The sequence below is a fragment of the Protopterus annectens genome, chromosome 10.part0 (assembly GCF_019279795.1).
Source record: "Protopterus annectens isolate FY-2018-M chromosome 10.part0, PAN1.0, whole genome shotgun sequence".
Classification (NCBI taxonomy): domain Eukaryota; kingdom Metazoa; phylum Chordata; order Ceratodontiformes; family Protopteridae; genus Protopterus; species Protopterus annectens.
In genome coordinates, this window is record NC_056744.1 from 1,825,037,541 (window position 1) to 1,825,057,055 (window position 19,515).

General features: G+C 37.6%; 1 protein-coding gene across 1 annotated transcript in view; it reads right to left on the reverse strand.

Annotated features, from left to right (window-relative positions):
• ITGAL (integrin subunit alpha L) overlaps nt 1–19,515 on the reverse strand; it is a 1,030,513-nt gene that overhangs the window by 750,743 nt on the left and 260,255 nt on the right. The window contains exons 3-4 of the mRNA XM_044086682.1: nt 5,558–5,664; nt 1,806–1,876 (exon numbers count right to left, since the gene is read on the reverse strand). Of these exons, the coding sequence (XP_043942617.1) occupies nt 1,806–1,876; nt 5,558–5,664 (178 nt within the window). The remainder of the gene's footprint in view (nt 1–1,805; nt 1,877–5,557; nt 5,665–19,515) is intronic.

The following is a 19,515-nucleotide window of genomic DNA, read 5'->3' on the forward strand; positions in this document are numbered from 1 at the left end:
TGTGGTAGTCGGATTACTTATCCTGTTCTATGGGGAATATTCTCTCTGTATGAGTACCAAGAGGATTGATGGGCCGATTTAATGCAGTGTTCCCAGTAGTTATTTATTGTATTTTACATTTGTTAATTCAGTAGGGTGTGCTGATCTAAGGACCCTTTTCAATCATGACCCGAGCCAAAGAGGTTGGATGGTGTAAGTAAACATACAACAGAATGTAAAAGCATTTACATGACAGATTACATTGGTGTTGACAGTAACTCAGATGTAGATATAGCACAGTATGGAATTTTAATTTAAGAACTGATAATTCTGAGGTTTCAGATGGGTACAATTCATTACTGACAGAGCAAATTAGCCTACAGATCAGTTAAAAAAAAAGCATTTCAATAAATATAAGAGCTAAATTAGTACTAAGGCCAGTAGATGGACCACATCATTTCTCGTACCCCTTCAGAACTGGGACACCTTCCCTTGGCCTTTCAAGAAGAGGAAGAGGAAGAGAATTGAAATGAAGCAGCTGGGAGCAGCGTGAGTGTGCTTTTTGTCTCCTCTAACTATTGGGGTTACTAATGGCATGCTCATCACTGCACACAGTTAGGTCCACTCACCCATTCTTTACCAAATTGTAACAGCAATCTACTGCACAATTTCAGCAGTGACCCCCAATACAGGATGCATGTCAAATTACAGGCAGAACTCCTCCCTCCCCGAGTGGGTAAACCAACAAAAAATGTCACTCCTTCTCAACCCCCATGGCTCCTCCAGGGTCTGAGCAACTAATCAAAGTCAGGTCATTTGGGTCATAGTCAAGGCTTCATCTCTACACCATGTAGCCAGGAGCTACAGCTAGGATTTCCTATGGTGTACTCCCTAGTTACCTCAGGCAGGTACTAAATGCAGGATTCCATATAGTGTAGTTCAAAGTTTACTACAGGTTGAATTTCACAGGATGTAGTTACAGAGGACCCACAGGTAAGATTATCTTTGGTGTTTCTCATGGGTGCTGCATGCAGGGTTCTCTGGTGTCAATGCCTAGAGACACTACAGGCAGTATTCTATATGTGCAATTATAGGTATTGCAGGTAGGACCCCCCATCCCACTTGGTGTGATTCCACAGTACTGCAGGCAGAATTCTCCTGGGTATGATTCCAGAGGTACTACAACCAGGATTTTCTAGGATGTAATTCTAATGTATCATAAGCAGGATTCACTTGCATGTAATTGCAGGGATACTGCAGCCACAATTCTGCATGGCATAGTTCAGGAAGTACTTCAGACAGGATTTCCTGGAACATTGTTACATAGGTATTACAAGCAGGACTCCCTATGATTTAGGCTCCTTTATAAGAAGCCCACAGGCAATAGATTCTACCACCTAACCGGAAGGTAAGGAAAAAATAAAAATAAAATAAATACAAAATATTTGAAGCATGGCGTGATTTATTTATATCTCCAAAAGCCATGGCAGGATGCAGTTGCAGAAACTGTGAAACCTATGTGACCCAATGAGTGAGTGTTATTATTTCCTGATTACTGGGTGAATTTGGCTGTTCACATGCTCTGTTTCTCAGCGATGAAAAGAAGGAGTGTTCAGGGAAGACAGCATTTCTGGTGATACACAAGAAGTAAATCTCATGAATAACAGCTGCCTGGGAAACCCAGTCATAGAAAAGCAGTGCATCTTGTTTGCAGTTGTTAACTGTATACTTCTCTGTACTATATTAAGGACACAAAGTACCTGTATCGGGCAAAAAAGTCAAGATTGCAGTGCAGTTTTATCTGCACACAAACAATAGGTACTTACCACTGCTTGAGATGGTTGTGAGTCCATTGTGATCATGGTGAGCCCCAAGAAGGCAGACTGAGTCACTAGTGCTAGGATAAGGTTAAAAAAAAACAGAATTTATACAAATGCTTTGACAGTGGCCATACATTAAATATTGAAAAAAGTACTCTCCACTTACAAATTAAGGTTTCAAATGTGATGAAATTTTTGCTGTGTAAAATGAATTGCTTAACTGTTGAATAATGTCAGTTTTCTTAAGTTTCAGTAAACACATTTCCTCCTATAAAATTAAGGGGTCCCTGTTAGTTCAGCAAAAATTGAATTGAGAGAATGGCATTTTTGGTGCATTTATATTGAACGTGCTGTTCGTCAAACTGTTAATACTGACATCATGGTACAGCAAGGATTGGGAAATTTGCACTTTCCCCACTGTAGTGCAATCTCAGAGTTGGTATATATAATTAGTGGGGATGAGTGGGGCACAGACTCCCACATTAGTGGAAATTCCATGAATGGCATTTCTGATGAAATGCCATTCATTGAAGTGAATTTTAGCTGAAGTAATATAGACCCAAAATTATGCAGTTATTTCCATGTGACTGCTGTGTCTTTGGGTGGCTTGCAGTAGCCCCTACCCCACCATGGCTAGCAGCCATTTTATATTAACTTAAGAGATTGCATAGTGATTTGGATACAAATGCATTAAAAACAGCAAACAGACTATTACGCACATTCTCTACAAATATCATTTATTTATTAACAATTATTAAATTTAACATTTCTTAACTTGCTCAAATACTGCCTTCCCTGAAAAATGTCAGTTTTCCTCCTGAACATTATTTTGCATGTATTGTTTCCACAGATTCCATTTACGTGACTGTAGGTTGTTCCTTCCCTTTTCTAAAGATCTCATCTTTAATTCTTTTACCTCCTTAACAACATTCAGTAATTCTGCTACAGTTAGTTCAGCTTTTCATTTCTGCATTCTAATAACAGCGTTTTTGGCAGCCAACAGCATTAAACTTTGTAGCACCTTACTATGTCTAGGCAATTCAGTTTCTTTATCCCAGCTCTAAAATCATTTTCTTTGTTAAAATAATTTGCTTTCCCAACATTTCTGGCAAAGTACCCCATAAGGAATTTTAAAAATGTATTTTGTTGTATTCTCAAAAAAAATGTCCCCAAGTACCCGTCTTTTTCACATTACACCTACAACAATTGCAGTCTACCTGCAGGAAAATTCTCTGAAGTCTACTTAGGGTATAAAATAGCTATGCAAACACTTCCATGAAACAATACTACACCTTGTAGCCCTTGTTGCACACTTGGGAGTCATATATAAGTCCTACCAGTCTTCTTTGGCATATCTGCTGTCTGTTATCATTTCCCAGGCTTTTCTCCCCTCTTCTGTTTAATTTTTACACTTAGCATGCACTGGTTTATATAACTGTGACTGGTGCTAATTTTGGGTACCTTGGAGCACCATCTGCTTCCCTGTGACTGGTATCCTACTTGGATGCCTTTCAGTGCCACCTACAGTCATGTAAGCAACATCCATTTTGAGTGCCTTGCAATAGCACACACTCCCCTAGGTGTGATGCCCATTCTGGGGCATCTCACAATGCCATCTTCTTTCCTGTAGCTGTACTGTTTTTGTGCACCTTGCAATACTTCCTGATTCTTTATTGTTGGTGGTTATTTTGAGTACCTTGAAGTACTATGTGGCCCCATGTAGGTGATGGCAATTCTGGGCACAATATCCCAAGCTCTTCTATGGGTGATACTCTACGGGCACCTGCAAGTGCCATATGCTTTTGTGTAAGTGGTACGTATTTTGACCACTTTATAGTACCATCTAATGTTTTGGGGGAAGTACCTTTTTGGGCAACTTGCAGTAGCACCTGTTCCTCTGTGTTAAGTGCTTTTTTTGGACAACTCGCAGGGCTACCTCCTTTCCTGAAAATGGTCTTGTTTTTTGGCACTTCACAATAGCACTTGATCCTCTGACAGTGGATGCCTTTTGGGCACCTTGCAGTTTCACCTGTTCTGTCTTAGTTGTGCTATTTTTAGGCACTCTACAGTATGACTCACTACCTGTGGCTTGTGCTATTTTGGGCACCCCCACAGTGCCATCTGCTCTTCTATGGCTGTTGTCCTTTATTTATACTTTGTTGTATTACCTACTTTCCTGTGAGTGTTGGCCTTTTGGGCACTCTGCAGTACCACCTGTTGCCCTATCTGTGTTGGCTTTTGGTGTACCTCACAGCACCACCTGCTTTCTTGTGGGTGTCGCCTTTCTTGGACAACTAACTGTATTATGTGCCCCCCTGTGCATTGTGATCCCAGCTCTATAGGCACTATTGTCTGATACCTGTATGTTGCCTCTGCCTACCCCCTAGGCTGAAGCCACAGACTACTGTCCAAGCACAAACCAGTGGCATACATCAGATAAGGTGATATCATGCTATAACTAAAGGCTTCATTCTTATACTCAGACCACTCTTTAATGAAGGCTGCTCATAGAGTGTCCCACATCAGAACTATCAGGCCTGGCCAAAGTGAGGATCAATAATGCAACATTACCTCCTACTGCTGGTCACTGATGTGCTGCCATATTCCTAGACTTAAGTTAGTGACAAAGAAATATTCTGAGACACTCACTCCTTCTGCACTGTAAAAACTGTCTATCTGTCAATATCTGTTCCCAAACAAGTCCTCAGTAGTAGAAATGAAAATCCATCTTACAGCACCTCTAGGACATCTGAGCCTAAATAATCTTCTGAGTTTCATCAAAGACATGGACACTCTTCTTCTCTTGACAGAGCACAGGGACACAGTTCCATTGGTTTCACTGGAAAGTCTTCCCACATGTGTTCTGACTGGTGTACAGTAGGCATTAAAGAACATTTCTATGTGTTCTGACTGATATACAGTAGGCATTAAAGACCATTTCTAAGTGTTCTGATTGGTGTACAGTAGGCATTAATGATCATTTCTAAGTGTTCTGATTGGTGTGCAGTAGATATTAAAGACCATTTCTAAGTGTTCTGATTGGTGTACAGTAGGCATTAAAGACCATTTCTATGTGTTCCGATTGGTGTACAGTAGGCATTAAAGACCATTTCTATGTGTTCTGACTGATGCGCAGTAGGCATTAAAGACCATTTCTAAGTGTTCTGATTGGTGTACAGTAGGCATTAAAGACCATTTCTAAGTGTTCTGATTGGTGTGCAGTAGGCATTAAAGACCATTTCTAAGTGTTCTGATTGGTGTACAGTAGGCATTAAAGACCATTTCTATGTGTTCTGATTGGTGTACAATAGGCATTAAAGACCATTTCTAAGTGTTCTGATTGGTGTACAGTAGGCATTAAAGACCATTTCTAAGTGTTCTGGTTGGTGTACAGTAGGCATTAAAGACCATTTCTAAGTGTTCTGATTGGTGTACAGTAGGCATTAAAGACCATTTCTATGTGCTCTGATTGGTGTACAGTAGGCATTAAAGACCATTTCTATGTGTTCTGATTGGTGTACAGTAGGCATTAAAGACCATTTCTAAGTGTTCTGATTGGTGTACAGTAAGCATTAAAGACCATTTCTAAGTGTTCTGATTGGTGTACAGTAGGCATTAAAGACCATTTCTTGTGTTCTGATTGGTGTACAGTAGGCATTAAAGACCATTTCTTTGTGTTCTGATTGGTGTGCAGTAGGTATTAAAGACCATTTCTAGGTGTACTGATCGGTGCACAGTAACTTGCTGAAAGCTCTTACCATGAGCATTGACTGGTGCACACGTATCACTCTTGTAATCACAACTGTAGATTCCTCCTGTTGCCGTTCCAGGGGTAGACTCCATTCTTGGTGCACTGACAAGTACCCTGCAACAGACAGAGTGGGACAAGTAATGACTTAATGAAACAAACACAGCCTAAAAGAGATGCAATGAAATGGTGACTGACAGAAATGTCTGGAAGCAGCTAGGAAAGATTCAGCAAAGCCATATTACTAGTAAAATGCCAAAAAGCTTCACATTATCAGATACGCTGGTGCTTTTCTTACTTCTTTTTCAAAGTGTAGCAACAGAACACATCTAAAAGCACTTACAAGACAAAGGAATATGCACGTACCCCAGCCATGGCTGTATGCACCAGTATCTATACACATGGTAATTTAACTAGATTCCCGTTTGAAATAAACATTTTTCGACTAATTTCTAGTTGGTTGTTGAGTTGAAATGACAACAGTGAAAGCAACTATATTGTTCAAAATTCAGATTTGTAAACCAGCTTAGTGCAGCCTAGTCCTCTATGGCAAGAGCTAGCTTAGCTACCACAAGGCATCGCTGAGGATAACAATCAATTCAATCTATGTACTTGCCTTAAGGCTTAAGGGTGGTAACCCCACTGAAGTGATGACACCTGTTCAGGTAAGATGGTCAGGTCTATATCCCTGAAGATGCTGTTTTGACTTGGGGTGTGGATGTCTGGTTCCTTTTCAGTTCAAGAAAGACAATTACTCAGTTTTCATCAATCAAGAAAAACAACTACTCAGTTTTCTTCATCGACTTCAACTCAGTTAGAAGAAAACTGAGTAATTCTCTTTCTTGAACTGAGTAAGGAACCAGATGTCCACACCCCATGTCAGACCGAGCACATCTTCAGGGACACAGACCTGACCATCTACTTGAACAGAATTCAGATTTGGGAACAGGCGCAAGGTTCCAGTGGCTGGAGATATGACCAGGGAAAATAATTTTACTAACAGGTTATTCTCTGCAGATTATGGAGGGGAGAGTCAGAGTTTCTGTGATACTGATTGTGTTTGAATTGTACAAGTTTAACAGGCATTGCGGGAATGGAGATATCACTGGTATTGTTTTTTCTATGTGCTGATGTCTGTGATCAAGTCACAGAATGTTTGGAAGTCTCCATGATCAAGTCACAGAATGTTTGGAGGGCTCCATGATCAGGTCACAGAATGTTTGGAGGGCTCCGTGATCAAGTCACAGAATGTTTGGAGGGTTCCGTGATCAAGTCAAAGAATGTTTGGAGGGTTCTGTGATCAAGTCACAGAATGTTTGGAGGGTACCAGACAAAGCAGCTGACCATAAGCTAAATGAAAGGACCACAAGTAGAGCTCTTCATTGCATACCTGTCAGGTACAGTGCTGTTACGATCAGAACTTTAACCTCATTTTGCCCTGATTTTAATGAAGCTTTTCATGTGTCTGTGGAGTAAAGCAAAACTTGTTCTCTGTTTGCGCTTACTTTCAGGAAAAAAGACATTTCCCCAGACAAGGGGCAATAGAATTTTCATACCCCTTCCTTTGCTTAGATCTGTATAAGAACCATAAAACATCCAAGCTGTTCATGTCACTGTCTTTATGAGGAAGAGGAGGATGAGGCACCTCACACAGCTGGGATCTGTTGGTGGGAAGGGAATGGACACAAACTTCATGGCAGCCTGTGATGGAGAAATCCATAAGAACTTACAGGGAAACAATAAATAGGGAGAAGCTGTGATTTTTGCAGTTAATTCAAAAACATGACTCAGAGTGCATTGATGTACTCATCACTTCAGCATCCTTGCCAAGCTTTGATAACCACGGCTATTGCAGTATTATGGATACATTCATTTGTGTGCAATGTGTGAGATCCTCTTTACAGAACTGTAAGTAAATTTTGTTGACATAATTGCCCAATATATATCATTTAGAAGTGACTATAAATCTCAGATTAGGATCTGGGTCAATATCTAAGGCTCCAACATAAAACTTGTGACCCTATCCTCACCATATTTTTAATATGTCATATCTGACACACCCTCTATCAGTAATTTTCTGACTCAGAATGGAGGTGAGGAAAGTCAATACGCCCCCCCAAAGAAAAAATAACATAACAGGAAGTCAGAACATAAATATGTCAATGTTGCTCAGCTATGGACACTACTGTCTTGTTAACCACATCTGTACTGCATGAGAAACCTAACTAGATGTGTCACTAATAAAGAAGGGCTAGAATGTTAAAGTAATAATTCAGTTCATGATCTAGCAAATAATGTAAGAGGTCTCTCTTGTAATTTAACTTTTTTCCTTGGGAGCTGTTTGAAATGCTTAGTTGGCCCACAAATATGAGTAATTTAACTTTACTTGGTGTTGTTTCATTGGCAGCTCTGTAAACGTTTTCAGCCTTGTACTGTATCTCTAAAACCTGTACTGGTACAACTAAGGTGCTGCTAGAAATTTTAATTAGTTAATTGAATCAATGACTGAATTAATGAATTAATTTTATTTGTTAACAAAGCAGTAGAGTGATGCCTTAAGCCTCTTCAGGCATGACCTTGGGCAGAATCAGTACAGTTAGTGAAATAATTCAGAATTAATAACACCTTACATTCAACATTGCTACATTTTACACTCAGCATTGTTACATCTTAAATACAGCAGTGTTACATTTTACATTCAACATTGTTACATCCTACATTCAACATGGTTACATCTTACATTCAGCATTGTTACATCCTACATTCAGCATTGTTACATATTACATTCAGTTGTTACATCTTACATTTAGCATTGTTACATTTTACATTCAGCATTGTTACATCCTACATTCAACATGGCTACATCTTACACTCAGCATTGTTACATCTTACATTCAGCATTATTACATCTTACATTCAGCATTGTTACATTCTACATTCAGCATTGTTACATCCTACATTCAGCATTGTTACATATTACATTCAGTTGTTACTTTTTACATTCAGTATTGTTACATTTACATTCAGCATTGTTACATCCTACATTCAGCATTGTTACATCTTACATTCAGAATTGTTACATTTTACATTTAGCATTGTTACATCCTACATTCAGCATTGTTACATCCTACATTCAGCATTGTTACATATTACATTTAGTTGTTACTTCTTACGTTCAGCATTGTTACATTTACATTCAGCATTGTTACATCCTACATTCAGCATTGTTACATCTTACATTCAGCATTGTTACATTCTACATTCAGCATTGTTACATCCTACATTCAGCATTGTTAGGTTACATTCAGCATTGTTACATGTTACATTCAGCATTTTTACATCTTACATTCACCATTGTTACATTTTACATTCAGCATTGTTACATCCTACATTCAGCATTGTTACATCTTACATTCAGCATTGTTACATTCTACATTCAGCATTGTTACATCCTACATTCAGCATTGTTACATCCTACATTCAGCATTGTTACATATTACATTCAGTTGTTACATCTTATATTCTGCATTGTTACATTTACATTCAGCATTGTTAAATCCTACATTCAGCATTGTTACATCTTACATTCAGCATTGTTACATTTTACATACAGCATTGTTACATCCTACATTCAGCATTGTTACATCCTACATTCAGCATTGTTACATCTTACATTCAGCATTGTTACCTTTTACATTCAGCATTGTTACATCCTACATTCAGCATCATTACATATTACATGCAGTTTTTACTTCTTACGTTCAACATTGTTACATTTACATTCAGCATTGTTACATCCTACATTCAGCATTGTTACATCTTACATTCAGCATTGTTACATTTTACATTCAGCATTGTTACATCCTACATTCAGCATTGTTACATTACATTCAGCATTGTTACATGCTACATTCAGCATTGTTACATCTTACATTCACCATCGTTACATTTTACATTCAGCATTGTTGCATCCTACATTCAGCATTGTTACATCTTACATTCAGCATTGTTACATTCTACATTCAGCATTGTTACATCCTACATTCAGCATTGTTACATATTACATTCAGTTGTTACATCTTATATTCAGCATTGTTACATTTACATTCAGCATTGTTACATCCTACATTCAGCACTGTTACATCTTACATTCAGCATTGTTACATTTTGCATTTAGCATTGTTACAGCTTACATTCAGCATTGTTACATTTTACATACAGTATTCTTACATCTTACATTCAGCATTGTTACATCTTACACTCAACATTGTTACATCTTACATTCAGCATTGTTACATCTTACATTCAGCATACCTACATCTTACATTCAGTTGTTACATTTTACACTCAGCATATGGTAGGGTCTATATTATATAAGCAAATGTACTAAATTGCAAACACTATATAACTGATTCATTAACACTGAAAAAACAAAATGTCGAACAAACAGAGCAGAGATTTTTTTCCCAGGGGAAAAAAAAATCGCTGATACATTAAAAAAACAGAAACAAAAAAAAAAATGCAAAATAAATTGGGGGGGCCGACATGGGGGGCTATGCCCCCCACACCACCTGTACTTAAATATACCAACTCCGAGATCGCACCACAGTGGAGGAAATGGCAAAGTCCCAAAAATGGCCCAGTGATTTTTTTCCTTAGGAAAAAAAATCGATGTTCCATGCTTTTGAGATTTTGTCATTTCAGGTAAGTTGGTTTGATTAAGCAGCGTTCATAATTTAGTGCATTCACTGACTTAATAGGGAGCCCATTGGTGCATCTTACATTCAGCATTGTTACATGTTACATTCAACATTGTTACATCTTACATTCAACATTGTTGCATCTTACATTCAGTTGTTACATCTTACATTCAGCATTGTTACATCTTACATTCAGCATTGTTACATTTTACATTCAGCATTGTTACATCTTACATTCAGCATTGTTATATCTTACATTCAGCATTGTTACATCTTACACTTAGCATTGTTACATCTTACACTTAGCATTGTTACATCTTACATTCAGCATTGTTACATTTTACATTCAGCATTGTTACATCCTACATTCAGCATTGCTACATCTTACATTCAGTTGTTACATCTTACATTCATCATTGTTACATTTACATTCAGCATTGTTACATCTTACATTCAGCATACCTACATCTTACATTCAGTTGTTACATTTTACACTCAGCATATGGTAGGGTCTATATTATATAAGCAAATGTACTAAATTGCAAACACTATATAACTGATTCATTAACACTGAAAAAACAAAATGTCGAACAAACAGAGCAGAGATTTTTTTCCCAGGGGAAAAAAAATCGCTGATACATTAAAAAAACAGAAACAAAAAAAAAATGCAAAATAAATTGGGGGGGCTGACATGGGGGGCTATGCCCCCCACACCACCTGTACTTAAATATACCAACTCCGAGATCGCACCACAGTGGAGGAAATGGCAAAGTCCCAAAAATGGCCCAGTGATTTTTTTCTTTAGGAAAAAAAATCGATGTTCCATGCTTTTGAGATTTTGTCATTTCAGGTAAGTTGGTTTGATTAAGCAGCGTTCATAATTTAGTGCATTCACTGACTTAATAGGGAGCCCATTGGTGCATCTTACATTCAGCATTGTTACATGTTACATTCAACATTGTTACATCTTACATTCAACATTGTTGCATCTTACATTCTGTTGTTACATCTTACATTCAGCATTGTTACATCTTACATTCAGCATTGTTACATTTTACATTCAGCATTGTTACATCTTACATTCAGCATTGTTATATCTTACATTCAGCATTGTTACATCTTACACTTAGCATTGTTACATCTTACACTTAGCATTGTTACATCTTACATTCAGCATTGTTACATTTTACATTCAGCATTGTTACATCCTACATTCAGCATTGCTACATCTTACATTCAGTTGTTACATCTTACATTCATCATTGTTACATTTACATTCAGCATTGTTACATCCTACATTCAGCATTGATACACCTTACATTCAGTATTGTTACATCTTACATTCAGCATTGTTGCATCTTACATTCAGCATTGTTACATCTTAAACTCAGCATTGTTACATCCTACATTCAGCATTATTACAGCTTACATTCAGCACTGTTACATTTTACATTCAGCATTGTTACATCCTACATTCAGCATTGTTACAGCTTACATTCAGCGTTGTTATATTTTACATTTAGCATTGTTACATCTTACTTTCAGTTGTTACATCTTAGAATCAGCATTGTTACATCCTACATTCAGCATTGTTACATCTTACATTCAGCGTTGTTATATTTTACATTTAGCATTTTTACATCTTACATTCAGCATTCTTACATCTTACTTTCAGTTGTTACATCTTACATTCAGCATACTTACATCTTACATTCAGTTATTACATCTTACACTCAGCGTTGTTACATCTTACACTCAGGATTGGTACATCTTACATTCAGCATTGGTAGATGTTACATTCAGCACTGGTACATCTTACATTCAGCATTGTTACATCTTGCACTCAGCATTGTTACATCTTATACTCAGCATTGTTACATGTTACATTCAACATTGTGCAAAAGCTCACAACGAAGCAACCAAGTAAAATCTCAGAGTCTTCAAATTCCTTGCACATAGAATTTATTGTAAAAGAACAGTAAAACGGTGAGCACTTTTGATAATAAGCTTCATCAGACCATGTTACACTTAATAAGAAACACTCCATTTATAAGAATTCAAAAATTCAACATCCATTCACATAAGCACACCAATTAAATCAAACATATTGTTAAAAAGACAGTATAACCACTGTACCATTACTAATAAACCAAACTTCACAGTGCACTGTCAAATAAATAAATAAGGAATAAATAAAAAATATGACACATATATAAACAATATAATATATATATATATATATATAATAGTCTACATATCTATATCATAAATATAATATAAAATATATTAATAACAAAATAGTCACACTCTCATTTCTGAATCCTTCGTTTCTTAAGTAAGGGCTTGATGGATGCCCTTTCATTCAACCCCCCCCCCCCCCGTCTGCTCTAAGGATAATAATCCAATTAGTTTCCCTGTACTCAGTATGGTTCCTAATATCACCTTCCCTAATACTTGAGGTAATAGTCTCTATGACCCTAAAATTGAAAGCATGTGTATCCCCAGCTTGTATAATATGTTTGGAAAGTGGATTATGTTCCAATCTTTTCCTAATGTTGTACATATGTTCTCTGATCCTATCACGAAAGACCCTGTTGGTCTTACCAACATAAAATGAGTTACAAGCATGACACTCAGCTAAATAAACCATGTTAGATGTTCTACATGTTGCATTGACATGAAACACAGATTCCTTATGAAGATCAGGGTGATAGAAAGTGCTTGATGTATTAATTAGGGAGCAAAAGCTACAACTGCCACATGGTGAAGTAATTCCCACTTCTTTCCTAGACTCATTGGTACCTATCTCATAACAGAGTAGTCTTTTCAAATTTTTTCTATTTTTATATAGAAAACTAGGTCTCTCACCTACTATCTCACTAATACCTGAGTCAACTTGCAAAATAGACCAGTTCTTAGTGAAAATATCAGCCAACGCCTTATTGTCATTGGTATAAAAAAGGGGGACTTTAAGGAGCCTCCTATTGGTAACGCGGTCCCTATTCACTCTCCCAGAGGTTTCCTTAGTTGGTCCAAAATATGGGGCTGCAACACCCTCCTGTAATACATTTAATTCTGACCAATTCTCAGCGATCTCACCGTGTCCATACCCTCTCCTTCATAACCTGGATTCCAGGCTTCTAATTTCATCCTGAAAACCATCATGCATGGGATTCAACCTGGAGGCCCTCATACCTTGGCCTTTTATCAAATTCTGGAAGATGTAACCCGGATGCATACTAGACATAGCTAAAAGGGAATTCCTATAGCATGCCTTATGAAAAACCCCAGTGTTAATAAGGCAGTTGTCTAATTTCTCCACATAAAGATCCAGGTACTCTATCCGTGTATAGGACCAACTGATGGTAAATTTTAAACAGTCAGTAAGTTCATTCATCATCCGATGAAAATCACAAAGCTCATCTTGACTTTCTTTCAATAAGAGGAACAGGTCATTGACAAAACGTCGATGAAATATAACATGTATCTTAAATTCCTCCTTACCAAAAAACATTGTAGGCATTAATGAATCCCAGGGACAGTTTATAGTCATTTGGAAAAAAAAAACTCAATCATGGCAACAGAACAAAATGGTAACAAAAAAGTCGTATGGAATAAAGGCTCATGTGTTGCCAAATAAAACCAAAACAGAGAATCACAAAAAGGAGAAGAACCTACGTATGGCATGGATAGAGTACAAAAACGCATGCGACAGCATCCAACATTCATGGATAAAGGAGTGCTTATGGATGTATAAGATATACCATGCATTGATAGAGTACATTACAGTGACCATTAAACAGTGGCAAAATCCAACATTCATGGATAAAGGAGTGCTTACGGATGTATAAGATACACCGTGCATTGATAGATTACATTGCAGTGACCATTAAATAGTGGCAGAATACAACATTCATGGATAAAGGAGTGTTTACACATGTATAAGATATACCATGCATTGATAGATTACATTACAGTGACCATTAAACAGTGGCAAAATCCAACATTCATGGATAAAGGAGTGCTAACGGATGTATAAGATACACCGTGCATTGATAGATTACATTGCAGTAACTGTTAAATAGTGGCAGAATCCAACATTCATCGATAAAGGAGTGCTTACGGATGTATAAGATATACCATGCATTGATAGAGTACATTACAGTGACCATTAAACAGTGGCAGACCACTTTGTAAAGATCACTGTAGTTAAGCCAAGACAAAGAACAGATTATTATCCCAGGGATAAAAATTCAAAAGGGGATTTCTTTATCACTTCTGTTCCTTTGTTTTGCCCTTAACCCATTAAGCTGTTTACTTAACAGATAAGGTCACGGTTAGAATTTGTCTCACAGAAAATAACCTTTTGGTTAAATACTTTTCATCTACTTTTTGTGGATTACTTAAAACTGTATAATTCATCAGATGAGGAGTTGAAATTAAAACTACAAGTGGTTAAAACTTTCTCTGATGATCATCTGAACATCTTTTGCTCTTGATAAATATGCAAAAGCAATGTTTAAAGCAGGAAAGATGCAGTACCAAAGAAATATCAATTGGGGACAAGAATGTGATATAAAGGAATTTGAGCAGGAGAGAGTGTATAAATATTTGGGAATTGATGAACGACTGGCAATAAAAAAATAGCAAATGTGAATAAAACACATTAAGGAATATTTTAGAAGACTAAAACTAATATTGAAAATAGCCTTGAGATCGGTCCAGGCTATAAACCAATTTGCTCTACCTGTTATGATTACAGTTTTTAGGTGACTGACTGGCCCCAAAAAGTACTGGATCAGTTAGACAAGAAAAAAATGAAAAATACTTCATGCTTATGAAATGATATATGAAAATCAGTGCATACCAAGATTATATATCCCTCACTCTGAAGGCCCCATGAGCCTCCACGAAACTGATTACATGTATAGATTTGCAGCTGTGGGACTGCATACATAGCTGCTGACCTCACCAGATCTAAACATTGTGCAAGTTTTAAAACATGAAATCAAGTCTAAGATGACATCTCTGTTTAGTGTAGCAGAAGCTTTCTAGTGTCAAGCAGGAAAGGAAACCAAACCAGAAGCAGACAACAAAAAGACAGTAAGTTAATGTGACAAAAACAAAAAAAGAATATAAAGCAAAGGGTCAGATGAAAAGGAAAGAAATGCAGAAAGGCAGAAATATTGTGGGAAGTACAGAGATCTCCTGGAATAGCCTCATATTCATCATAGTTTGATATAAATATTGTGGGAAGTAGAGAGATCTCCTGGAATAGCCTCATGTTGATCAAAATTTGATATAAATATTGTGGGAAGTACAGAGATCTCCTGGAATAGCCTCATGTTGATCAGAATTTGATATAAATATTGTGGGAAGTACAGAGATCTCATGGAACAGCCTCATGTTCATCAGAGTTTGATATAAATATTGTGGGAAGTAGAGAGATCTCCTGGAATAGCCTCATGTTGATCAGAATTTGATATAAATATTGTGGGAAGTACAGAGATCTCATGGAACAGCCTCATGTTCATCAGAGTTTGATATAAATATTGTGGGAAGTAGAGAGATCTCCTGGAATAGCCTCATGTTGATCAGAATTTGATATAAATATTGTGGGAAGTACAGAGATCTCATGGAACAGCCTCATGTTCATCAGAGTTTGATATAAATATTGTGGGAAGTATAGAGATCTCCTGGAATAGCCTCATGTTGATCAGTTTTATATAAATATTGTGGGAAGTACAGAGATCTCCTGGCACAGCCTCATGTACATCAGAGTTTAATATAAATATCGTGGGAAGTACAGAAATCTCTTGGAACAGTCTCATGTTCATCAGAGTTTGATATAAATATTGCAGGAAGTACAGAGATCTCCTGGAACAGCCTCATGTTCATCAGAATTTGATATAAATATTGAGGGAAGTACAGAGATCTCCTGGAATAGCCTCATGCTCATCAGAAATTGATATAAATATTGTGGGAAGTACAGAGATCTCCTGGAACAGCCTCATGTTCATCAGAAATTTATATAAGTATTGTGAGAAGTACAGAGATCTTCTGGAACAGCCTCATGTTCATCAGAATTTGATATAAATATCGAGGGAATTACAGAAATCTCCTGGAATAGCCTTATGCTCATCAGAATATGATATAAATATCGTGTGAAGTACTGAGATCTCCTGGAACAGCCTCATGTTCATCAGAATTTGATATAAATATTGTGGGAAGGACAGAGATCTCCTGGAATAGCCTCATGTTCATCAGAATTTTATATAAATATCGTGTGAAGTAAAGAGATCTCCAGGAACAGCCTCATGTTCATCAGAATTTGATATAAATATTGTGGGAAGTACAGAGATCTCCTGGAACAGCCTCATGTTCATCAGAATTTGATATAAATATTGTGGGAAGTACAGAGATCTCCTGGAATAGCATCATGTACATCAGAGTTTAATATAAATATCGTGGGAAGTACAGAGTTCTCCTGGAACAGCCTCATGTTCATCACAGTTTGATATAAATATCGTGGGAAGTACAGAGATCTCCTGGAACAGCCTCATGTTCATCAGAATTTGATATAAATATTGTGGGAAGTACAGAGATCTCCTGGAATAGCCTCATGTTCATCAGAATTTGGTATAAATATCGTGTGAAGTACAGAGATCTCCTGGAATAGCCTCATGCTCATCAGAATTTGATATAAATATCGAGGGAAGTACAGAGATCTCCTGGAACAGCCTCATGTTCATCAGAATTTGATATAAATATTGTGGGAAGTACAGAGATCTCCTGGAATAGCCTCATGTTCATCAGAATTTGGTATAAATATCGTGTGAAGTACAGAGATCTCCTGGAATAGCCTCATGCTCATCAGAATTTGATATAAATATCGAGGGAAGTACAGAGATCTCCTGGAATAGCCTCATGTTCATCAGAGTTTGATATAAATATTGCAGGAAGTACAGAGATCTCCTGGAACAGCCTCATGTTCATCAGAATTTGATATAAATATTGTGGGAAGTACAGAGATCTCCTGGAATAGCCTCATGTTCATCAGAATTTGATATAAATATCGTGTGAAGTACAGAGATCTCCTGGAATAGCCTCATGCTCATCAGAATTTGATATAAATATCGAGGGAAGTACAGAGATCTCCTGGAACAGCCTCATGTTCATCAGAGTTTGATGCAGGAATGGTTAAACAGATATGAGTTGAAACCCAGAGATGAAAGGTTAATAATGGTGGCCCAGGATAGTGGACTACATGCACATTAGTTTACAAAGTCCACTGAACATATAGGAGAAACAGACAAATGCAGGTTCATAAAACCCAATTGGAAAGAGTTGCACATTTTGTTGCTGGGTTTGATACACTAATGGCAGAGGGCCTGTATACTGAAAGCCACAATAATGTGGCAAGACTGTTGCACTGGGGATTGTACTAACATTATAATAGTGAAGTAGCTGAGAAGCATTGGAAACATGAGCCACAACGCAATATAATGATGAAGTGTATATCACATGGCATCACTCGTTACCAAGCGTTCAAAAAATAAATGCAAGAAAATCAGATATAGCGGTCCATGAAAAAAAGACGAAAGTAACATTGATTATTGAAACTGCTACACCCAGCGATTACAGTGTATTACGTACAGAGAGACACAAAGTCATATAATATTAGGATTTGCAGTCAGAAATGAGGACAATGTGGAAGGATACTCAGAGAGTTCCAACAATAGGAGCAACGGGTCTAATAAAAAAGAATCGACATTCGTACTTAGATATGTTATCAATACACATAACTTTGTATGAACTGTAGGAGTCATTTCTGGGCAAACTGCTGTTGCTGCAAAGAATACTTTTTTTCCTGCACAGAGTACTTTTGGTAAACATCAAAGACTGAAACAATACTAATTTCACAAACTTCAATCATACTTTGACTTTGGAATGGCATCCATTCCTGTCATGGTAGAACAAACCTTAAAGACTTGGACAAATTAAGCCGAGCTAAATATTAATTGGTATGTAATTACTTGGTTAGCAAACTGGCTTACAAATAGAACACAGGAAATTACTGTGGGCTGCTCTACCTCCTCCAAAAGACCTATCACTCACAGTTTATCCCAGGGTTCAGTCTTTGGGCCACTCCTCTTTGGCATTTACTTGTCTAAGGTCAAAGCAAATGTTAAGGGCTTATGGCTGACACATTTGTAGATGACAGTAGACTTGGTGCTATCATAAACTACCCATAGGATATCAAGATCCTCCAACAGGGCCTTTTTCAAACAAATATCTGGTGTCCAAGCCATGAGGTAAAACTAAATACCAAGAAATGTATAATTATATCCTTTGTCAAGAATGATTTCCCATATTCAGGGATCTGGGAACCTATGCTGACAATGAACTATCCTTTGATTACCACATATCCACTAATGTAAGGAAGTCCTTTTCATCACACAGTTTATATCTAAAGGTATGGTGTCCATGTCTAGAGACGTAATCAGTCCACTGTACCTGGCTCTCATCAGACCAATCATTGTATATAATGTCCCATTCAGTATGAACCTATCCAAACACTTCTCAAAGCTGAAGCAACTGCTTGCAATGCTTTCTGACTAGAAAAATCAAGGGAGTAAATCATAAAAACCATGGAGACCATCTCAAAGCCTTGTCCCTCTTCTCAGTTTCATGTGGGCTGTGAGAGTTTTACAGAGATAGAAGGAGGTATAGGAGTGGAAAAAGAGGAAAGGAGAAGATATTGTGAGAGGGGGCGAGGGGGCTACTGTGATGGAAGGTGAGGTATGGGATAGGAGAAGGCGATGGATGAAGAGGATGAGGAGAAGGGACAGGAACACATGGCAGAGAAGGATGTATACAAGGACAGGAAGAGAGGAGACAGGGTAGGAATAGGAGACACAGGTCACTGTAGAGAAGCCAGTAGGATACTGAGTACAAGGAAAGTCGTGCCAGTCTAGCGGGATAGTTGATGCTTTTAAGGCCTTTAATCTTTCATTAAAAATCACTGGGGCTTTTCTAGTTAAGCAATATGCGTTGTATCTGATGAGGGGTCTGATGCGATATGCGTTGTATCTGATGAGGGGTCTGATGCGATATGCATTGTATCTGACGAGGGGTCTGATGCGATATGCATTGTATCTGATGAGGGGTCTGATGCGATATGCGTTGTATCTGACGAGGGGTCTGATGCGATATGCGTTGTATCTGATGAGGGGTCTGATGCGATATGCGTTGTATCTGACGAGGG